Source organism: Neofelis nebulosa, chromosome 4, assembly GCF_028018385.1.
Source record: "Neofelis nebulosa isolate mNeoNeb1 chromosome 4, mNeoNeb1.pri, whole genome shotgun sequence".
Taxonomy (NCBI): domain Eukaryota; kingdom Metazoa; phylum Chordata; class Mammalia; order Carnivora; family Felidae; genus Neofelis; species Neofelis nebulosa.
The window spans coordinates 168,234,905-168,258,362 of NC_080785.1; the positions used below are offsets into that span (position 1 = coordinate 168,234,905).

Sequence of the window (23,458 nt, forward strand, 5' to 3'; positions counted from 1 at the left end):
CCGCCCCCGCGCCTGATTGGACAGTGTTCCGGCCCCCCGCGCCCTGATTGGATGGTGCTCGGGGTCCTCCTTCTCCCAGGGCTCCTGATTGGGTACTTTTCCGAGACCCGCCTCTGGTGCCCTTGATTGGACAGTGCTCCTCACTCAAGTCCCTGATTGGCTAGTCCTCCAGGCACCGCCCCCGGGGGCCCCTGATTGTGTTTCGAGAAACGCCCCTGTCGTTCTGATTGGACGGTTCTCCGTGACCACACCCCTGAGTGACAGGCCGTCCCGACACACGTGGCTGACCCGCGCGCTCCGGATGTGCGCCGGGCGTTGAGCCTCCGGGTGGCGCGGCGTGCCAGGCCCTGACCTCCTGACTCGGTTTCCCCGCGGAGCGTCCCCTGCCCGAGCCGGGACCGAGAAGACAGGGCCGCAAGGCCCGGAGGCGAGGTGACCGTGGACGAGTACTCTTTGTTCAAGAACAAAGACCCTACGCAGTGACGTCACCGCACGGAAGGCCGGGTCGGGCTCAGGGTTCAGGAGTGACCTTTGACATCTGAGGCTCCGGCCCCGTCCCGGTGCTGGAGGTCCGCTAATCGCGGGGGATCGGGACTTGGCGCCCCGCCCCAGTGCGGGCAGCTTTTGAAACCCACAGGTGTGCGTTTTAGCTGCAGAGAGATGTATTTCGAATCAGGTTTCTGTTGTGTCCCCAGGGAATAATGCAGCCTAAAAGCGTGATGTCCCCAGGCAATTGAGTTCCTATCTTAACTGATTTGAAACAACAGGAAAGCTTCTGTAAGGCTTTGGGACGGACCTGAAAACAATAAATGGGGGCTTAACACCCAAGGTATCTAATAAGGCCTACCCGCTTAAGAAAACTGTGCCTAGGCTGGGTCTGGACGTCCAAACTCTTGGTACCACTTACTTGATTTACAAACAGAATTTAAAAAAAAAAAAAAAAAAATTATGGGGGGGTTTTGCAAAAAGGTTTTATACGCTGTCATAAAAATTAGTGTTTAGAAAATTAATACATAAAAAGCTTCGAGTTAAAAATAAATGACTTGTTGGATTCATAAGCTATTTAAAGTACGATTATATACTTTTTGGCTTAATATGGATTAATAATGAAAGCCAAATTTCAATAAATCAGCATGAGATTTAGAAGTCTGCCTTAAGACTGGGTTCTGGCATGAACCTCCAGCACCGTCTGCCTGCCATAGTGTGTTCAGATAAATACCCTGTAAGCATCACTCATAAAGGACATGTCATTTCATTCATTAAGGTGAAAAATGAGGCTGATCTCGGAATTCCTCACAAAACATTCATTGCACAGAGAAGAAAGTAAAAGTGTAGCAACGTGAGGGGGAAGAAGTGTGAGTCAAGTTATTTGAGATGTGATTCATGTATGGAGGTAACAAAGGCATTCTCAAACGCCCAGAGTGACAGGACAGGAAGGAGCAGACCCCTTCTCCCTCCTGCGGCCTCCATCCACCCTGCGGTTAGAAGGTTCTAGTATTCAGGGAGCCGCTGGCAAACTAGAAATGTGGTTTCCTGCATGTTCAGCCCACTTCAACCCCGCATCATAAAGCCAAGTGTGAAAGATGTGGCCAGCAGAATAAAGGTGCACACGTGGTGATCACCAGAACCTGTGAACATGGCCCCACGCACGGCAAAAGGGACTTTGCAGAAGTGATTAAGGACCCTGGGGTGGGGGTGACCCTGGGTTCCCAGGCAGCCCAGCGTCCTCAGGAGGTCCTCAGGAGACAAAGGCAGGGGGTAGGAGTCAGAGACATGGCCAGACCCCCAGCTGCTGGCTGTGACGATGTCGGAGGGATCTCAGGCCAAGGAGTTTGGGTGGCTTCTAGAAGCCAGATAAAGGTGAGGGAAGAGATTCTCTCTTAGGGTCTCCAAAAAGAAGACGGCCTTGCCAACACCTTGATTTTAGACTTCCGACCTCCAGAACTGTTGTAAGAAATTGGTTAAGTCACTAAGTATGCAGGAATCTGTTACAGCAGTGACAGGAAGTTCACCAGATGGCTCTGAAGCAGAGGACAATGGCTCAGCATGGGGCACAAAGAACGCCTCTTCCCAGCCTCAGTTTTTGTGAGACGACTTTGAACCTTCCACGGGCTCCTTCAACATGACTCTGCTCCCACAGCGGCACACCTTGGAGTGATCTGACCGTTTTTTAGAGAACGATGTCTTTGCATCTTTGTGTTTGAAAGGTAGCACTTTTCAGATAGATGATATTCTGACTAGAGATTTTATCCAAACCGTAAGCATCCATTCGTAAGGCGTTAGGAGGGCTGGTTTTTGCATTCCTCAAAGAAGTATCTCCTAATGATAACCACAACATGGGGAGAAGGGGAGCACTTTCAACCCGTCACCCAACGTTTCAACCATACAGAACATGCCACAACATTTTCAATACTCATGTATCTACTGCCAAGATGTATGAAATCCTATCGGTTTACCATCCTCTATCAGATTTCTTGAAAGAAATCTGATACATTACAGGGGCGCCTGGGTGGCTCAGTGGGTTGAGCATCCGACTTCGGCTCGGGTCATGATCTCACAGTTCATGGGTTTGAGCCCCGTGTCAGGCTCTGTGCTGACCGCTCGAAGCCTGGAGCCTGCTTCAGATTCTGTGTCTCCCTCTCTCTCTGCCCCTTGCCCGCTCACACTGTCTCTCTCTCTCTCTCTCTCTCTCTCTCTCTCTCTCTCTCTCTGTGTGTTTCTTAAAAATAAATAAACATGATGGGGCGCCTGGGTGGCGCAGTCGGTTAAGCGTCCGACTTCAGCCAGGTCACGATCTCGCGGTCTGTGAGTTCGAGCCCCGCATCAGGCTCTGGGCCGATGGCTCGGAGCCTGGAGCCTGTTTCAGATTCTGTGTCTCCCTCTCTCTCTGCCCCTCCCCCGTTCATGCTCTGTCTCTCTCTGTCCCAAAAATAAATAAAAAACGTTGAAAAAAAAATTAAAAAAAAATAAATAAATAAACATGAAAAATAAATAAGATAAGATAAAATAGAAAACATCACAGAGTTGAAACGCCCTGTGTATCACCTCCAGAATCCCAAGATCCCTTCCACATCCTCCCAGAGGAAACCATAATCACAAATTTAGTGCGTATTATTGCCATGACATACATTTGGATCCACAAACTATATATAACATTTTCCCGACTTTCAATTTTAAAGTGCCCTTATATACTATACACACTCTGTGACTCGACCTTTTTATCCTACAAAAGCTGCTTAATATTGATAATCACTACAGGTTTCATTATAGGGTTTAATGTAATAAAATAAAATGCGAAAAGAAACTGAAGCAGGAAATACACCTTCCAAAAACACCAGCAAAGAAATACGCTCCACCAATACAAACAACAGAAGACAGAAAATAAAAGCTTCAAAAATAACATTTATCAAAGCAATAATTGGCATAAATGTGTCCTTTAAAAACAAATGGATTTTCTGCTTTGAATCCTAAAGCAAAATTCAATTATGTACTAAAAATGAGAGATGCAAGGAATTTTAAAGGTTGAAATTCACAGGAGGTGAAAAATTATTCCAAAATTAAAGGCTAGTTTTGTTTAAAAAGCAGAGGTGGGGTGCCTGGGTGGCTCAGTCGGTTAAGCGTCCTATTTGAGCTCAGGTCATGATCTCACGGTTCGTGGGTTCAAGCCCCACGTCGGGCTCTGTGCTGACAGCTCAGAGCCTGGAGCCTGCTTCCGATTCTGTGTCTCCCTCTCTCTCTGCCCATCCGCTATTAGCACTCTTCTTTCTCTCAAAAATAAATAAACATTTAAAAAAATTTTTTAATGCACATTACTGGGCACCAACTCTCACTTGTTAAATCTGAACATCCTGATGTGAAATTTGACAGCCAATGATTAAAAAGGTTGATGTAGCAGGCAAGCCAGATTCCAAAGCATAAAAACAAAGAACACAGCTTCTCCCCAAGATCTAGAGAACATTTTAAAACTTGATCACAGGGTACACCACACAGTGAAACTCAACACGTTTCAAAGATTCAGGACAGTAGACACATTCTCAGACCACAGCACAATAAAGCAGAAACTTAACAAGATAATAAAGATAATGGGGATCTACAGAAAGCCCACAGAAAACATCATACTCCATGGTGAAGGACTGAATGCTTTTTCCCTAAGATCTGGAATAAAGCAAGGAGGTGTGTTCTCAACACTCCTGTTCAATATTGTACTAAAGGATTGAGCCAGTGCAATCAGACAAGAAAAAATTTGTTTTTAAAGAGAGGGAGATGGGAATTTAAACACCAAGAAATTTAAAATATATATATACATTCTCTCTCAAAATACTTTGAGTGAGATAAATAAAAAAAAATGTTGTAAATATTTTTCCTAATGGGCTCCGTGTCCATAATCTCACAACCTTGAGATCAAGAGTCACACACTCTACTAACTGAGCCAGCCAGGTGCCCCTCTAAATAGTTTTGAAATATGTGACAACAAAGCTAAACGAAAGTTTTCCTCTGGTTAAAGTCCTCACCTTGGAAGCTCCAGTGACTCACATTTCAAATTAAATATCAGGTTGTCAGAAAGGCCCCAAGGTTAGTCACTCTTTTTACCTATCACAGCATCATCCTGTTTACGTCCCCAAGAGCACTACCAAAATCTGTAATTATTTAAAGTATTTGGTTAGCTATTTCACATCTGTCCCTGCCCCTCACTCCATCATGGATCTGGCTATACAATGAGTTCACTGCAAAATGAAAACATAGCAGGGGGATCCTCTGAATATCAAGATGGGGGGCACCTGGGTGGCTCAGTCGGTTAATCGTCCAACTCTTGATTTTGGCTCAGGTCATGATCTCATGATTTGTGGGATCAAGCCCTGTGTCGGGCTCTATGCTGATGGCACAGAGCCTGCCTGGGATTCTCTCTCTCTCCCTCTCTCTGCCTGTATCCTGCTTGTGCTCTCTCTCTCAAAAATAAACATTAATATATATATATATATATGGGCACCTGGGTGGCTCAGTCGGTTAAGCACCAGACTTCGGCTCAGGTCATGATCTCATGGTTCGTGGGTTCGAGCCCTGCATCAAGCTCTGTGCTGACAGCTCAGAGCCTGGAGCCTGCTTCGGATTCTGTGTCTCCGTCTCTCTCTGCCCCTGCTCAGCTCATGCTCTGTCTCTCTCAAAAATAAACATAAAAAAAAAAAAAGAATATCAGTATGGATACACTAGAGTATTTAACCAATTACAGGACCTTTCTGAGACACACTTGGGTGACTGCACACATCACAACCGACGAGGCCGTCCTGCTTCCCCACTCCTCGAATATATGTGCAGGGAGGGCAGACACCTCATCCACCTTACGCACAGCCACCTAGCACAAGGAGTTCCCAACAACTGTTGGAGGGAGCAAGGGATAGAGGCCAGAAAACACTGCGCTTGTGACACCCCGACGTCAGCCAGCCCTCAGAACTGGATGAAAGCTACAGATGCTTCCCCAGATGACGCGCTATGCCCCAACATACATCCTGCATCGAGCACAAGACTGTTCGTGGAGCCCTTAAAGAAACGTATCCATCAGCCCAGTAGGGTCTACACAGACCCCAAATGAGGGATCCCTACTTTAGAGAAAGGCAGCGACGAACGACGTGATCAGGTACCACTTAGGTCAGAGGAGACCCGACAGGCAACCTTCCTCATCAGCCGCAGAGAAAGGGGAAGATCTAGACAAAGGTCAAATGACTTCCAAGGGAGAATTTAGAAAGCACAGTCCCCCTGCATCCAAATGGGGCATGGGCCCTTGTACAGGTCGTTCCGGTTCAAATCCTGGGTCCGGCACTGTCTAGTCGTCTGACTCTGGACAAGCTCCCTTATTTCTGTTTGCCCTTTTGTAGTGTCGGCGGGTGAACAGCTACTACCTCTTGGGCTTGGTGAGAGTCAACGATGAACCACATACAAGGGCTGGAAACAGGTGACGCTGGCGCTGGTGCACATCAGAGCTCTCGGTCTCCACTCAGGCAAGTCCGCCTCGCAGGTGGGATCTTCCCAAGCTGTCAAAGGCTGCTCCCCTGCCCCCCGTCCCGAGACCGACTGCACTGCACCCTCCCCACCATGGCATCGGCAATCCTGATCAAAGAAACCCGGTATCCCTTGGGGTCGTTTGATTTCTACCTACCGTCAAAACGATTATAGCAACGCCAGACAAAATGACAAAAGGCAGGAAACCACACATCATCAGGTAACTCTGCCAAACAAACTCTGTCCACTTCCTCCACATCTCTGCCCAGCCTTTGTCCGTTTATGTACATGTTCAGAATACACCGGACGGAGTCACACGTACCATTTTGCACGCTTTATTTTTCACTGTGCGCCCAAAGCTCTTTCTGTGTTAGCACATGTTCTGTGTTGACACAGCCGGGCACGAAACAAGTTAGCACCTAGCTAAGGGACCGACAGGGGCAGGATGACTAAGTAAAATACTGAAACAGACTATTGAAACAAAAGTACTGAATATAGGGGCACCTGGGTGGCTCAGTTGGTTAAGCGTCCAAATTCGGCTCAGGTCGTGATCTCGTGGTTGGTGGGCTCGAGCCCTGCGTCGGGCTCTGTGCTGACAGCTCAGGGCCTGGAGCCTGGAACCTGTTTCTGATTCTGTGTCTCCCTCTCTCTCTGCCCCTCCCCCCACTCATGCTCTGTCTCTCTCTCTTTCAAAAATAAACATTAAAAAATACTGAATTTTGATGGGACACCTGGGTGGCTTTGTTGGTTGAATATCTGACTCTTGATTTCAGCTCAGGTCATGATCTCAGGGTTTGTGGAATCGAGTCCCATGTCAGGCTCTGCACTGACAGCACGGAGCCTGCTTGGGATTCTCATTCTCTCCCTCTCTCTCTCTCTCTCACTCTCTCTCTCCCTGTCTTTCTCTGCCCCTCTCTTGCTAGCATCTCTTCCCATAATAAACATTTTTTAATACTGAATTTTGAAACAAAAGGTATTCTGTTTCAACAACTAAATTAGTTAGACGATTCTCAGCAAAATCCCTTTCCACATTGCTGTTCACATTTATCAATCTTTTCCAAAAGGACACGCCCCACTCGGCATAGCTCAATGGCAATTTCCCCCACTAAAAGGTCCCTTCTCAGATCTAGACCTCGGAGCTTTTCTTCAAGAACGTGCATGGGACACCTGGGTGGCTCAGTCGGTTAAGCGTCCGACTTCGGCTCAGGTCACGATCTCGCGGTCCGTGAGTTCGAGCCCCACGTCGGGCTCATGCTGACCGCTCAGAGCCTGGAGCCTGTTTCAGATTCTGTGTCTCCCTCTCTCTCTGCCCCTCCCCCGTTCACACTCTCTCTCTGTCTCAAAAATAAACGTTAAAAAAAATTTTTTTTAAAAAGAACGTGCAGAAGCCTACTTCTTTTCAAACAGTCCCATCAGAAGGGCAAAATCTAACCATACTTCTGTAGCAGAGAGCTAAAAGGTACCTTACAGGCAGCAAGTGGTCTCTAAAACCCAATGAGGTTGCTGCTCTGATAGAAAGCTTTCCCACAATCAATTATTTTATAGGTTTTCTGACTGGTGTGAGTTTTCTGATGTGTGATAAGGGACGAGCTCTGGCTGAACGCTTTCCCACATTCGCTACAGCCGTACGGTTTCTCTCCGGTGTGAGTCCTCTCGTGCCTAACGAGGGAAGACCTCTGACTGAAGGCTCTTCCACACTGATTACATTCATAGGGGTTCTCACCGGTGTGAGTCCGCTCGTGTTGGTTAAGCGAGGAACGATCACTGAAGGCCTTTCCACACTCGTTACATTCATAGGGCTTCTCGCCCGTATGCGTTCTCTTGTGCAAGACCAGGTAAGAACTCTGGCAGAAGGACTTTCCGCAGTCTTTGCATTTGTAGGGCTTTTCCCCTGTGTGAATCCTCTGGTGTTGGGTGAGAGACGAAATCCTGTTGAAGGCTTTCCCACACTCGCCGCACGCATAGGGTTTCTCTCCAGTATGAGTTCTCAAGTGTCGTGTGAGGGTTGAGCTGTGTGTAAAGGCTCGCCCACATTCCTGACATTCATATGGTCTCTCTCCTGTATGGATTCTCTGATGTTCGCTCAGGGAATGCCTCCGGTTAAACACTTTCCCGCAGTGGTGACATTCAAAGGGTTTCCCCGCTGTATTCACTGTGTTGTGTGTTGTGAGAGCCATACCGTGAGGAAATGATTCCCCGCTTTCGGCGGCTCTGTTGTGTTGACTGAAGGCAATATTGTGGCTGACGTCTTTTCCACATTCGCTCCCTTCACAGGGTCTCTGATCTGTATATGCCATCTGATGATGGCTTAAGAATGGATTAGCTACCAAACTCTCAATATCTAGACCACAGTCGTGGGAATGTTCTTCTACAGAACCTCCTTGAGACAAAGCAAGGTCTGAGCTCATACTACAGGCTTCCCCAAACTCATGCCAGGCAGTGGTCTCCCTTGGAGCAAACACCTCCGCCTGGGGGTACGCCAGCTGCCTCAAAAGCCTGTGCAGGACTTCGCGATTCTCCTCAAGTTGACCACAGCCCCAGTCTCCTTTGGGAAGCTTTACTATACCACTGGGTGGTTCTTCCCCCCAAACCACCTTCTTACAAGATGACTCTTGGCTTTTCAGTATAGCAGCCAAATCTGAAATAAATTGAGGAAAGGGGGGAAGAGAAGAAACTTTTAACTTAATAATGGCGGCACAAAAGTACTTCCAACATGCATGAGGTACATGTGAATCCGCGTTCAAGTATCAGCACTCAACACAGGGAGAAAACAGGAAAAGCTCCCGAGGCCAGGACGCAGTGTAAGAAGTTTGCCGATGATGGAAAACGGGGGGGGGGGGGGGGGGGGGGAATGTAAATGTGGAAGGGATGGCCCTACAGAAGAGGGGGGGTGAGAATGGCAAAGAGAAAGAATTATCAAGAAGGCAGAGAGGGAAGATATGTAACAAGAAACACAGGTAGAACAGCTTCCAGAAGGAAATGAGGGGCGCCTGGGGGCCTCAGTCGGTTGAGCGTCCGACTTCGGCTCAGGTCACGATCTCACAGTTCGTGGATTGGAGCCCCGCGTCGGGCTCCGTGCTGACGGCTCGGAGCCTGGAGCCTGTTTCGGATTCTGTGTCTCCCTCTCTCCCTGTCCCTCCCCCCACTCATGCTCGCACTCTCTCTCTCTCTCCCTCCCTCAAATAAACATTAAAAAAATAAAAAAAAAAAAAGAAAAAAGAAAAGAAAGAAATGAGATATATTTCCTCTGCACCCAAAGGCTTGTAGAAGCCAGCGCACAGGACAAGCCTGCTGGAGAATGAATGAAGGTATCTGAGACACTGCAACCAAAGACCTCAACCTTCTCCTTATGCAAGAGGGCGTCTGTGGAGAGACCCGTGACCTGCAGCCCCTGAGACGCCGCCCCCGTTCAGTGGCTCGTATCCGCCTGGCTCTCACCTGAACAGGAGGTCTGGGGAGTTCCTTCCCCCCCCATCCACACAGCTGCTCCTTGCTCCAGCTGGAAAGGCACCACTGGTAGAAAGAGCGAACCCCCCACCCACGGGGAAGGACCGGCGGCCTGAGAGGCTTGGGCTGCGGACAGTGCACCAAACTCAATGCCTGCACCAGCACTTCGGGTCTTCAAGGTTTCTGGAAGAGACAAGAGCACACTGGAGACATGGCGTGTTGACCAAGCTGAAGATTTTATTTTCCTAATTAAAAACTTACGGACCTCGGGGCACCTGGGGGGCTCAGTCAGTTAAACACCCGACTCTTGATCTCGGCTCAGGTCATGATCTCCCGGTTCGTGGGATCGAGCCCCGCGTCGGGCTCTGTGCTGACAGCTCAGAGCCTGGAGCCTGCATGGGATTCTGTGTCACCCTCTCTCCCTGCCCCTCCCCTGCTCATGCTCTGTCTCTCTCTCTCTCTCTCAAAACTAAGCAAACGGTAAAAAATACTAATTAAAGAAACCTTGTGGCTCTCACATTTCCCCAAGGAGATCTACAAATGGCCAACAAGCACACGAAAGATGCTCAACATCATTAGGCATCAGGGAAACGCAAATCAAAACCACAGTGAAACACCATTTCACACTTACTAGGATAGCTATTATTTTTTTAATGTTCATTTATTTTTGACATACACACACACACACAAACACACACACACACACACACACACACACACACACACACACACGTGAGGAGGGGAAAGGCAGAGAGAAAGGGAGACAGAGAATCCCAAGCAGGCTCTGCACTATCAGCACAAAGGCTGACGTGGGGCTCGAACTCATGAACCGCGAGATCATGACGTGAGCTGAAGTCGGACGCTCCACCGACTGAGCCACCCAGGCGCCCTGTAATTTTTTTTTTTTTTAAGCAAAAACAGAAAATAAGGATTAGAGAGGATGTGGGCCAATCGGAATCCTTGTGTGTGGCTGGTACGATGGTGAAACACAGTCTGGCGGTTTCTCACAAAGGGAAGCACAGAGTCTCCATGTGACCCAGCAAGTCCGCCCCTAGGCGTGCACCCGAGAAAGGTGAAAGCAGGAACTCAAAGTGCTATTTGCACATCTGTGTTCGCGGGAGCATGATTCTCAACAGCTACAAAGTGTCCACCCGTGGATGTGTAGATAAATAAAATGGGGTCCATCCACACACTGAAATATTACTCGGCTTTAAAAACCAAGGGCAGGGGCGCCTGGGTGGCTCAGTCAGTTAAGCGTCTGACTTTGGCTCAGGTCATGATCTCACAGTTCGTGGGGTCGAGCCCCATGTCGGGCTCCGTGCTGACAGCTCAGAGCCTGGAGCCTGCTTCGGATTCTGTGTCTCCCTCTCTCTCTGACCCTCCCCTGTTCACGCTCTGTCTCTGTCTGAGAACTAAATAAACATTAAAATGTTAACCTCATTAGTATCCTGTTACCATATCTAAAAAAAATAAAATAAAAAAATAAAAAAAATAAAAACCAAGGGCAGGGGCGCCTGGGAGGCTCAGTCGGTTAGGCGTCCAACTTCAGCTCAGGTCATGATCTCACGGTTCGTGGGTTCGAGCCCCACGTCGGGCTCCGTGCTGACAGCTCGGAGCCTGGGGCCTGCTTCAGATTCTGGGTCTCCCTCTGTCTGCCCCTCCGCCGCTCATGCTCTGTCTCTCGCATTGTCTCAAAAATAAACATTTAAACAAACAAACTGCTGTCTGCTGTCAGCACAGAGCTCACTTCAGATCCTCTGTTCCCCTCTCTCTCTCTCTGCCCTTCCCCCCCTCAAATAAACATTCTTTTAAAATTAAATAAATAAATAAAAAATAAACAGGAAGGACGTCCTGCCACCTGCCACCACGTGAACAGACCCAGAGGCCACTGTGCGCAGTGACAGAAGCCAGACACAGAAGGACACGTCTCGCGTGACCCCACTCACAGGGGGTCCCTAGAGGAGTCCCGTCCACAGAGGCAGAGAATGGATGGTGGGAGCCAGGGGTGGGGCAGGGGGTGGGGAGTCAGTGCTTTGTGGGGGCAGGGTCTCAGTCTGGGGAGATGGAAAGTTCTAGAAACAGATGGTGGGGGTGACTGCACATTTTGAATGTAATTACTGCCACTGAATTGTATACCCAAAAATGGTTTAAAAGGCAGATTTTATGTTACACATGTTTTGCCACACATACAAAAACATGTTTCATGACGACTCTGTACCCGAGGGGACTCGGGGACATTATCTAAGCCTCAGGTGAGATGTGCGGCTCGGCAGCAGCTCTGGGAGAAATCGGGTCACTGGCAGTGTTGAAGAAACCAGTGGACCACGCACCCCACAAGGGCAGGGGCCACACAGCTGCCTTATTCACCAACAACCCCCCACTTCCTAACACGGCTCTGGACACACCGCGGAGGCTACGTGCGTGTGAACCAATGGGCAGGTGCGTGCACGGCGCTGGTCTTACCCAGTGTGGCCAGGTTCCTGTAGGTCTCCAGCATCACCTCTCTGTACAGCCTCTTCTGAGCAGGGTCCAGCAAGGCCCACTCCTCCCGGGAGAAGGCCACGGCCACATCCTCGAAGGTCACTAACTCCTAAAATACCACATCAATTCTGCTCAAGAAAGGCCCCCCCCCCACCTGTTTACAAGAGGGCCGAAGGCCGTGGCCAACAGGAGATCCACAGGGAGCAGGGAGCGAAGCCCGGAGGTCAGATTCTGCTAGCACTCAGATCTCGCGGGAACACATGGCCCGTTTCCTACTGAACTGGTGAGTCCAACTTTTGGATCTGTGAGCGCGACATTCCCACTTGAGAATCTCCCCCTGCTTATTCTAGAAAGAGGTAGCTTGTGGGATCGGACGTGTATTACTGGCTTTCCAGGACGTGGCCTCCTCATCTGCTCAATGGAAGGAAAATGAAAGAAACGCTTTCCGCTCCACGGGGTGCAGTGAGGCTGAGTAGTTCACGCCGGTCGGGGCATCTGCTAGCGATGCGGTCAGAGAACCCAGAAGCCACACCTGCCGATCCGCACGAGCGGGGAAATGTGGCAAGAGCGATGATGGGCAAAGGAAGGGCACGTGGAGGGGGGGTGGCGAATGTGTGCCGCCTGGCTGGCTACTGCAGCCGTCCTGGCTGGAACCAGCAGCTGGGCTGCTGTCTGTCGTGAGGGGAAAAGTTACCTATGGACTTGGAAAGCGATGGCTCCCACCCCAGGCAAGCAGGCCTGCTGGACCTGCTGGCTGGTTTTGGCCATTCTGGCTGAAGTTAAGGTGGTTTTTTTGTTTTGTTTTTAAAAAGCACAGTCCTGAGGCGCCTGGGTGGCTCAGTCGGTTGAGCGTCCAACTTCAGCTCAGGTCATGATCTCATAGTTCGTGGGTTCGAGCCCAACATTGGGCTCTGTGCTGACAGCTCGGAGCCTGGAGCCTGCTTTGGATTCTGTGTCTCCCTCTCTCTCTGCTCCTCCCCTGCTCACGCTCTGTATTTCTCTCTCTCAAAAATAAGCAAACATTAAAAAAAAATTTTTTTAAATAAAGATGCAGGCCTGAGCTGCTAAGGGGCTCCCGTGAAATCCTGCGTGGCCTGGACAGGCGATGACCCTCCGGCCTGACCGCCTAGGTCTGGGTGGCTCTGTTTACTTAACACGAAGACAGATAAGAAGGGACCCTGCCTGGCCTCGTGGCATCTCAGCTCTCCTGCTGCCGAGGGACAAGCCACAGCTTTGTTTGGAACCCTGACCCCACAGGTCCCGGGGGCGGCGTGGGCTCCAAGCTGAAACCTGACAGTGTCCCCGGGGGCTGTGCCAGCCTCAGCGAGCACCAGGCTGGCCTGAAAGTGGGTGTGCCTGCGATGACCAGGACTTCCATGCAGGAGCCAGGGCAGATCAACTACCCGTCTCCAGGGGGCTCCAACAAGGACAACATCCAGGACACTGACTGGACCCTTTGGATCGCCTGCAAATGTCCACAGGAAAGGGCCTGTTCTCCCAGGGACCACCTGAACCTGAGCTGTCAGTCGGCCCTATATTTCTGGTGCAGACACTGATCGCTTTCTCAGACTCGTGGCTGCCATCTGAAGCCGAGAGCTAAGGGACAGGGACCCCATCTACCAGTCCCCACAGATGTGTTGTCCCAGTGGATGGTGACCTCTGCTGTCCTGATGCTCATGGCCTGTAAGGCAGCTTCACATTAAACGCAGCTCTTCCAGGCTTACAAAGACTGGCCCAGCCTCGGGAAGGAAGGACGTCCTGCCAGCTGCCACCACGTGGACGGACCCGGAGGCCACTGTGCGCAGTGACAGAGGCCAGACACTGACGGACACGTCCCGCGTGACCCCACTCACAGGGGCTCCCCAGAGGAGTCCCGTCCACAGAGACAAGAGAGCGGATGGTGGGAGCCAGGGGTGGGGCGTTGGTGCTTCATGGGGACAGGGTCTCAGTCTGGGGAGATGCAAAGTTCTGGAGACGGGTGATGGGGGCGGCTGCACGACACCGTGAGTGCGCTTGGTGCCACTGAGCTGTGTGCTTAGAGAAGGTTACGATGGTGAATCTTTCACCACAACTGAAGTAACGAGACGGTGCTTCCCAGGCGTTCCCCTGCCACGGTGGGGGAAGTGCTCCCTGCCGAGGACAGAAGCTCAGCTGTCTTGCAGGGAAAGACGCCCTGGACACCAGCCTGTGCTTCTGCTTACAAGAAGCAGAGGTTCTCGGACCCAGACGCTCACGGGGAAGGCTCCCTGAGCTCCCACACAGCAATGGGGCTCCCTTCCCCATCTGGGAATGCTCCTTCTTGTAGGAGTGCGTCCTCTGGGCACACTGGACACTTTCAGGGGAAGAGGAAGGTCCCACTCACCTGGGGCCCGGGGGACACGTACCCAGCAGCCATCCTCTTCTCTTGGGAAAAGCAGGATCCGGGGCAGGCAGAGCTGCGGGAGGAGAAGGGACCGTGAAGCCCAGGCCCAGGCCTGTCCCTGATCCCCAAATCCTGGACCTGGACACCTCTGGCACAATCCAGGTGCCCCCCCCGACCCCCAACACACACACAGTGTGGTCAACAGAAGCCAGGACAGAGGCCACAGGCCTGAATGGCCCCTTAACCCATGCATGGGCCAAAATACTGAAGGTCTTGGAAGCTTACAAAGTATACCAATTCTATCACGGAGGAGTCTGTGCAAGTGTCCTGGGGCCACTGAAATAAACGACCACACGCTGGGGGCTCAAGACAGCAGAGATTTATTCTCTCACGTTCAGGAGGCCAGAAGTTGGATCAAGGTCTCAGGGCCAAAGCCCCAGAACAGGGTCCTTCCTGCCTCTTCCAGGTTCTGGGACTCCAGCTTCCCCTGGGCTTGTGGTCACATCCCTCCAGCTTCTGCCTCGGTGGTCACGTGACTGTCTTCTGACTCTGTGTCTCTCTTCTTTTTTTTTTTTTTTTTTTTTAAATTTTTTTTTTTTAACGCTTATTTATTTTTGATACAGAGAGAGACAGAGCATGAACGACGGAGGGTCAGAGAGAGGGAGACACAGAATCTGAAACAGGCTCCAGGCTCTGAGCCGTCAGCACAGAGCCCGACGCGGGGCTCGAACTCACGGACCGCGAGATCATGACCTGAGCCGAAGTCAGCGGCCCAACTGACTGAGCCACCCAGGCGCCCCTGTGTCTCTCTTCTTATAAGGACACCAGTCGTTGGATTAGACTCACCCATTCCCATACGACCTCATCTTAACTAATTACATCTGCAAAGACCCCATTTCCAGATAAGCTCACATTCCAAGGTTCCGGGTGGACACGAATTTTGTGGGGAACCCCATTCAACCCAGTAGGACCTCCCAGCCTCGAAGCCCACAGGCCCCCACCCTTGGCGCCTCCCAGACTCATCTCTGCCTTCCCACAGCCCAGCCGGCTCCCTGGGGCCCCTCTCCCGGGCCCCCTCCTTTGCCCTGGACTCTCCTACTGGACTACCCCAGCTCTGCAGCAGGAAGGATCCAGATGCGCCTGTCCCACCCGGAAGGCACAGGCTGGACTGTGAACCCTGCACACTCCCGGGAGGCTTCCTTCCCTTCCAGGCTGATTCTGGTTGCCTGGTGGCACCAAGGACCCTCTCTCGCCTCTCTGAGCCCTCCGTCCAACTAGGCCTTGACCTCTGGGCTTCTGAGTTCAGCTCAGATGCTCTGTTTTAGCCAGAGCCCTGCTAAGTCACTTCAGCTCGAAGCCCCCGCCCCGTGTCTGATCACCCTGGATATCCGGCCAATTTCCTCCTGTCCCACCCAGGTGGCGGGGGGTTGGGGGGGTTGGGGATCACCCAGAATGCCTGCAGCGGCAATCCTATCCGGTCTGTTCAGCCAGAATCCCCCGTGATGCGTCCTCACGGCAAGTGCCCGTCTGCTGACCCCCACCTACTCCCTTGCTATAAACCCCCGCTTGTCCACACTGCATCGGGGATGGGGCCCAGGTGCACCAGAGGTCTTTCCCCACTGCAACAGGTCCTGAACTGTTTCTCGTGCTCTAAGGACTGTCTGGCTGTGGCCCTCTGTTAACGACATCCTGGAGCAGTCCTGCTCTGTCCCCACTCACTACACGTGAGCCACCGGCCTGCTCTGGGTGATGTCGTAGGCGTGAAGTCTCTTGTAAACACAAATTCTCATGCAGACTCATGAGGAATGAATAGAGGCCAGTTACCGGATACTTATGATGGGCGTGATCTGGATTCCTGGATGAAAACTTCAAAAACCACCACCTAGCCCCGTTAATAGAAAATCACCATGGGATTTTCATGGGAACACCCCAGTGATCATCCCCGCAGACAAGGCCCACGGATGCACACGTCATTACTGGGGACACTCCAAGGAGAGGCGGGACATCGGGTAGCTGAAAAGTCACACCTCCAAAATACTTGTTAATTACCGCCATGGTGTTAACGCATCTGTAAATTCTTCCATGGTCCTCCCTCCAGGACGCGGAGCCTCCCCTCCCCCGTGCCATCCACGTGGGTTCGCTCAGTGACTTGCTTCCAGCAAATAGTGCGGATAGAGGGAAGAAGGGGAACTTTATTCCTGGAGAAACCTGGCGGACCCCGCCCTAGCCAAGTGATGAAGATCAGTGTCACTGTGATGAGGACAGGACGCCTGCTGTGATGTCCCCTGATGTGACAGGACACCTCTGGGCTACCTTCAGTGTAAGGTAACCTCAGTGTAATCATGAGAAAACATCAGACGAACTCAGTCCAAGGGACCTTCTACAAAGCACCTGGCCACTGCTCTTCAAAAGCGTCGAGGCCACACAAAACCAGGAAAGTGTGAGGAAAGGTCACACTGGAGGAGCCCCAGAAAACAAGGCGAGATGGGGAGATGTCACGTGGGACCCCGGATGCGGTCCTGGGCCAGAATGAAGGTCCTGGGCTAGTGGAAAACCTGGTGAAATCTAAATGAAGTTTGCAGTCTGGTTAATATTCTGAACCAAGGCTGGTGTCTCGGTGGGTTGATGTGGCTTTTTTTGTTTAAGTTTATTTTGAGAGAGAGAGAGCAAGAGCGAGCGAGCAGGGGAGGGGCAGAGAGAGAGGGAGAGAGAGAATCCCAAGCAGACTCCATGCTGTCAGTACAGAGCCTGACGTGGGGCTCGATCTCACAAAGTGCGAGATCATGACCTGAGCTGAAATCAAGAGTCAGACGCTTAACTGACTGATCCGCTCAGGAGCCCCAGTGGGCTGATGTTTTTAAAAACGGTGTGTGGTAAGAACACTTAACATGAGATTTATCTTAACAAATTTTAAGCGTAGAAGGCACTGTTGCTGACCGTAGGTACGACATCGTCCGGCGGCCCTCTCGCACGTGCTCATCTTCCGTAACTGAGGCTTGATGTTGCCCAGCCCCCTCCCTCAGCCCCTGGCGGCACCACTCGGGGGTCACGTCTTGGCTGTGATAAATGTCCCACAGTGAGATGTCAACATCAGGCGAAGCGTTCCCACTACGGCGATGTTAACCCTGAGGTAGCACAAATCGGTTCTTGGGACAGAGAGGGGAGAATGTAGAAAGTACTCTTTTACACGCATGCAGAACAGAGGCAGATACGGGCATGTCTCATTTCATTGCACTTCACGGCCACCGCGTTAAGACTGAAGGTCTGTGACAACCCTGCATCACCCTGTTGGCACCATTTTCCAACAGCATTTGCTCACTGCGTGTTCCTGGGTCATGCGTTGGTGATTCTCACGAACTCATTATCTTTTTTTAACTTTATTTATTTTGAGAGAGAGAGAGAGAGAGAGAGAGCGAGCACACGTGCAGGAAAAGGGGCAGAGAGAGAGAGAGGGAGACAGAGAATCCTAAGCAGGCTCCATGCTGTCGGCACAGAGCCCGATGTGGGGCTCGATCTCACAAACTGCAAGATCATGACCTGAGCCAAAACCAAGAGTCGGATGCTTAACTGACCGAGCCCACCAGGCGGGTCTGCACTCATTATTCTTATAGTTGTTACGGTGATCTGTGACCAGTGATATGACTGGCTGACAGTTCACATGATGATTAGCATCTTGTAGCAGTTAAAGTACTTTCAAATTAAGATATTTACATTCTTTTATTTATATTTTTGAAAAAGTAGTGGAGATTTTTTTAATGTTTATTTTTGAGAGAGAGAGAGAGAGAGAGAGAGAGAGCAGGAGAGGGTCAGAGAAAGAGGGAGACACATAATTGGAAACAGGCTCCAGGCTCTGAGCTGTCACCACGGAGCCTGATGTGGGGCTCAAACCCACGAACCGCAAGATCATGACCTGAGCCGAAGTCGGAGGCTTAACCGACTGGGCGGCCCAGGCGCCCCTACCTTGTTCTTTTAGATACAGTGCTATTGCACAAGTACGGCGAAAACATAACTTTTACATGCACTGGGAAACCAAACAATTCATCTGACTTGTTTCGCTGCGGTCATCAGGAACCGAACCCGCAGTATCTCCAACGTTATGTCTGTACACATATATCTGTTGTCACAGGTTAATCTGTGTCCCCTCCAAATTCATACCTTCCAGTCCCAACCCCAGGACCTCAGACGGTAACTGTATTTCAAGATAGGGCCTTTAAAGAGGTATTAAGTCAAAATGAGGTCGTTAGGAATGGGCCCTGATCCAGTAAAACCAGTGTCCTTATAAGAAGAGAGGATTAGGACACAGACACGTGGAGAAGACTAGTCTGTTGTGGGAGCCGTGCAGCCCCAGCACCCAGACGCACCTCTGCTGCGAAATTTTCATGGCAGGGGCGGGGCACCCGGGTGGCTCAGTTGGTTAAGCAGCCGACTCTTGAGCTCTGCGCTGACAGCGTGGTCTGCTTGGGTTCTCTCAATCTCTCTCTCTCTCTGCCCCTCCCCTGTTCACACGCGCTCTCTCTCAAAAAAATAAACATTAAAATTTTTTTCATGGGGGGGGGGTGGTCAATACCCACGTGCTGGCTTTGATCCTAGCTATTGTCAGGAGACAGGCCAAGGGGGCGAGCTGGGTGATGCGTGGGTGGGACTCCACCCCGTTTTTGCAACATTGTATGAGTCTAGAATTAAGTCAAAGCTGAACGTTTAAGAAAACAGCCGCCTCCCCACCAGGAAAGGGGGATCAGGGAACAAGGTTCCTTGGGGTGGGCTGAAGGAAGAAGCCGGCGAGAGCATGCACGAGGAGCGGTGGCGAGGCACTCAGGGCCTCCGCGCACGCCTCTTCCAGAGACGGCGACTCACTTCCTAACAAAGAGCTCCCGTAAAGAACAGGCACTTGTCCAAAGGCGACACGCGAACGACCAAGCCGCATGGAAAGGATGATCGATCTCATGAGTGATCACGGAAATCAGACCCACAGTGAGGAGGCCCCTCCCGCCCAGCAGGATAACTGGAAGCCATAGGACAGGAACAGGTGTTGGTGAGGATGGGGGGGAATGGCCACCCTGGAGCAAGGCCGGCGGGGGTGGGAGGTGGGTCGCTGTCCTGGAAGATGGTCTGGCGGTTCCTCAAATGGTTAAACACAGTGTCCACTGGACCCAGGGATGCCTCTCCTACCGTCTGCCCGAGAGAAACGAACACACACGTCCACACCAAAACCTGTTCACGAATGTTCGTGGCGGCACGACTCGCGGTGGCCGAAGAGTGGAAGCAACCCCAGTGCCCATCAACGGATGAACGAGTAAGCACAATGTGGTCCAGCCACACAGTGGAATATCACTCAGCCGCGAGCAGGAGCCAGGCGCCCACACCCGCTGCCCCGCGATCAGACCTGAACACATGACGCTCAGGGAGGGAACGAGACACGAGAGGCCACACGGGGTGTGTGAAACGTCCAGAACGGGATCATCCAGGGGCAGGCAGGGGGCTCGTGGGGACTAGGGGAAGGAGGGTGACTGCTGATGGAGACAGGGTTTCTTCTGGGGTGATGGAATGTTCCAGAACTAGACAAACATGATGACTGCACAACTCTGTGAATACACGAGAAATCACTGAACTGCATACCTGAAACGAATGAATTGGTTTGTGGACTATATCTAAATAAAGCTGTTAGCCAAAAATAAACCTAACAAACCTGGAAAAAAATACCATGGCTAACTCCAGTAAGCATGTGTAACTGTTTTTTTTCTTTTTTGGACATGTAACTGTTTAAAAAAAATTTTTTTTTAATGTTTACTTTTTTAAGAGAGAGAGAGACAGAGCATGAGCCAGGGAGGGGCAAAGAGAGAGGGAGACACAGAATCCAAAGCAGGCTCCAGGCTCCGAGCTGTCAGCACAGAATCTGACCTGGGGCTTGAACTCACAAACCCTGAGATCATGACCTGAGCCAAAGTAAGACACTTAACCAACTGAGCCACCCAGGTGCCCCATAACTGTTTAAATTATCAAGGAAGGGGCGCCTGGGTGGCTCAGTCGGTTAAGTGTCCGACTTTGGCTCAGGTCATGATCTCACAGCTCGTGGGTTCGAGCCCCGTGTCGGGCTCTGTGCTGGAGCCTGGAGCCTGCTTCGGATTCTGTATCTCCCTCTCTCTCTCTCTCGCTCTCTCTCTGCCCCTCCCCCGCTGGCTCACGCATGCTCTCTCTCTCTCTCTCAAAAATAAATAAACATTAAAAAATTTTTTTTAATAAAAAAAAAAAGAAATTACCAAGGAAGACGTGATCTGTAAGGGCAACTTCTTTTACAAACCACTCATGAAATGAAACAGATAAAGTAGAACAAAAGTCTGAAAATCTAGAAGATGAGCCGGAGTGATGCAGAGTTCTCACGGAGAGCCGGCCCTGCCTTGCTCTGCCCTGTAGCTTCAGCTACAAAGGGGAGCAGGCTGTGCCCAGCCATGCCCCCAGGGCATCAGACGTGTCTTTACAAGGACATGCATGCTTCACCCTGACGAAACATCTGCTGATGACACTGAATCAGGTCCTCTAAAAGACACGCTCCAGCCCTGACCCTCTGGTACCTGTGAAGGTGACCCCATTTGCAAGCAGGATCTTCGCAGATGAGATGAAGTCATATAGGAGTAGAGTGGGCCCGATGCCACGGGCTGGTGTCCTTAAAAGAGACGCAGACACACAGGAAGAAGGCCATGTGACAATGGACGTAGAGGCTGGAGTGACACAGCTCTAAGCCAAGGGACCCCAAGCGTAGAGAAAGACCACAGGGAGCTGGAAGAGGCAGGAAGGGTCCTCCCCTGGAGGCCTGCTGACCCTGGATTTCAGACTTCTGGCCTCCAGAGTGTGCAAGAAGAAGCTTCTGGCGTTTCAGCCACCCAGTCTGCCCCGGGACGCTCACAAACACCAAAGGCAAACAGAGGGGCAGCGTTCCTTGCCGCCCCCCACCCCCCGCCCAACCCCCTAGCCTTGCTGCCAGGGAGCCTCACGCAGGGGATTCTGTGCGAGCCCCTGAAGGCATCTACCACTGCCTCCCACACCGCTGAACTTCCGTCTTTGCTCTTGGGACTTTATAACTATTTTTGTTAATGTCTGAGAGACAGAACGAGACCGAGCATGAGCGGGGGAGGGGCAGAGAGCGAGGGAGACAGAATCCGAAACAGGCTCCAGGCTCCGAGCTGTCAGCACAGAGCCCGACGTGGGGCTCACACTCACGAACTGTGAGATCATGACCTGAGCGGAGGTCAGAGGCTTAACCCACTGAGCCCCCCAGGCGCCCCGGCTCTTGGGACTTGAAGCCACAGCTCAGGGCAAAGGGTCCAGGTCCCCCAGCCCCTTCCTAGGTCCTGCAGAACAATTCTCTCCCATCGTCTGATGGTTCGAAGACCCTCCTACCTTGTGGCAGATGCCAGTGGTCCCTTCAGCCCCCTCCTTCACCCAGACCTGTGCCACATAGCTTGGGACCCTCCCTTTCAATGTTCAAACCACAGAAACTCATCATTTCTCCCCAGGAAGGGCCTGATGAGGCCAATGAGGAACTCCTCTCAGGATAAAGTGTAAGTCGGGATCTCCCCCTCAGCATTGTGAACGGCAGTTCCGGTCGTTCTCGTGGGCGGGGCGGGGGGTGCTCTTCTGGGCACTGGGAGGAGTTGAGCAGCGTCCCTGGCCTCACCTACTCCACCCCAGGGCTCAGCAGGGTGACAACCACAGATGTTCCTAGATACCACCACGGTCCCTTAGGGACGGAGGCACTCCCTAGTGAGATCTCCCTGGTTTAGGGGAGTCTACCCACCCCCAAGACACTTTGTGTGCCATCATTATCCGCTCTAAGGAGGTCCCAGGAGGCTGCACACAATTAAATACACACACGGGGGGGGGGGGGGGGGTCACTCTGGTTCCTACTGTCTGACCCTTTGGGGATTTATTCTGGTTTCTAGTGAGCAGGGGTCGGACTCAACTGGTTTTCCAGATAATTAACATAGGGTGTCTCCGCCTCAACCCTGTGGACACTGGGGCCGGATCATTCTCTGGGGTGGGGCCGTCCTGGGCACTGCAGGGGGCTGAGCAGCATCCCGGGCCCCCACCCACTCGATGCCGGGGGCATGCCCCCAAACACTGCCGCCCCCCCCCCCCCCGCCCCGTCATGACAACCACCAACGACCGCAAGCACTGCCAAGTGTCTCCTGGGGGATGGGGCAGGCAGAATAGTCTGGGGGAGACCTCGGGTCAGCCAAGGAGCCCTAGTGAATTCACATTCCCAAATCTGAGCGTTCGACCCCTCTCGGCCTTTAAGAGCAAACAGGGTTTATTCCACTTCCCTTTCAAGTGCGGCCCCTCCCTCACAGCAGAGCGCGCCCCCTGGGTCTCACGCTGGGGCCCCCCCGCCGGGCAAGGGTCAGATGTGCCATTCTGGGCGCTGGGCGGCCTCCGTCGCCTCGAGTGACAGACAGGGCCAACGCCCACGGGAACGCCTCGGCCGCCCCTCCCGCCGGACCCCCGCCCAGGGCCCCGAACACCCGTCTTCAGGCGCGGTGACCTCGGGGTGGGCGCAGGTGCCAACCGGGGCGCAACGCTCGGGCGCCACCGGCTCCCGCCCGGGCCCGCCGCGGCCAGTCCCGGACGCCGCCTCCCTCCGCCCCCCGGAGCCCGCGCCCCCGCCCCCTCCCTGCGCCCCGTTAACTCACGCCGCGCCACCGCTGCCGCCGCCTCCCCGACGACCGCAACCAGGACGGTCTCCGCAGTGCGCCTGCGCACCACGAAGCCGCGAACTACAAGTCCCAGGAGGCTCGGGGGTGGAGCTCGGGGGGGGGGGGTCTCCCGTCCCTCTGGGGCAACGAGTCGAGTCACAGCGCCATCTGCGGGCGGGAGGTGTCTCCGCAGGACTGAGAAGCTTCCTGCAGCTGCGCACAGCCGCCGGCCGCAAACGCGCGCCCGCGGGGTCGGGCAGGTGCGCGGAGGGCTCCGCCAGGCCTGAAATGAGGGGCAAATCGCCAGCCTTCCATTTGGCGCGGTGCCAGAGACATACAGATTTGCCTATTGATTAACAATCATGGAAACGTATAATCCGTTTTTTGCTTGGTAAAATTGTTTTAATGATACTATTTTTTACTAATACCAATATGTTGATTTGTGTTATCAATAATATGTTGCAACAATAAAACTACCATAATTAAT

The 23,458-nt window shown here is 52.2% G+C and overlaps 1 protein-coding gene across 3 annotated transcripts; it reads right to left on the minus strand.

Moving 5' to 3' along the window:
* Positions 1-6,313: 6,313 nt before the first annotated feature.
* Positions 6,314-23,022, minus strand: ZNF554 (zinc finger protein 554). Of its 3 annotated transcripts, none has more exons than XM_058728418.1 (5): positions 22,969-23,022; positions 14,307-14,357; positions 10,941-12,031; positions 9,433-9,624; positions 6,314-8,632 (listed from the first exon to the last, which is right to left on the minus strand). In XM_058728418.1, the coding sequence occupies exons 4-5, from the start codon at positions 9,467-9,469 to the stop codon at positions 7,479-7,481; spliced, it is 1,191 nt and encodes a 396-aa protein (XP_058584401.1). In that variant the 5' UTR covers positions 9,470-9,624; positions 10,941-12,031; positions 14,307-14,357; positions 22,969-23,022; the 3' UTR covers positions 6,314-7,478. The 3 variants fall into 3 exon arrangements, with proteins under 3 accessions (XP_058584401.1, XP_058584400.1, XP_058584399.1); XM_058728417.1 differs by having other exon boundaries at positions 11,905-12,031; positions 22,969-23,016; XM_058728416.1 differs by lacking the exon at positions 22,969-23,022 and having other exon boundaries at positions 11,905-12,031; positions 14,307-14,843.
* Between the last annotated feature and the right edge of the window lie 436 nt (positions 23,023-23,458).

What these genes read in the sequence shown, in the direction of transcription:
- ZNF554 (XM_058728416.1), bottom strand. Translation starts at nt 14,537, where the DNA reads ATGCATGGGTTAAGGGGCCATTCAGGCCTGTGGCCTCTGTCCTGGCTT. An exon ending in CAGGAACCTGGCCACACTGG is followed by an intron (nt 9,625 to 11,904) that starts GTAAGACCAGCG and finishes TGTCTCTTCCAG; the next exon opens with AAACCTTGAAGACCCGAAGT. An exon ending in TCCCCAGACCTCCTGTTCAG is followed by an intron (nt 8,633 to 9,432) that starts GTGAGAGCCAGG and finishes AATTTATTTCAG; the next exon opens with ATTTGGCTGCTATACTGAAA.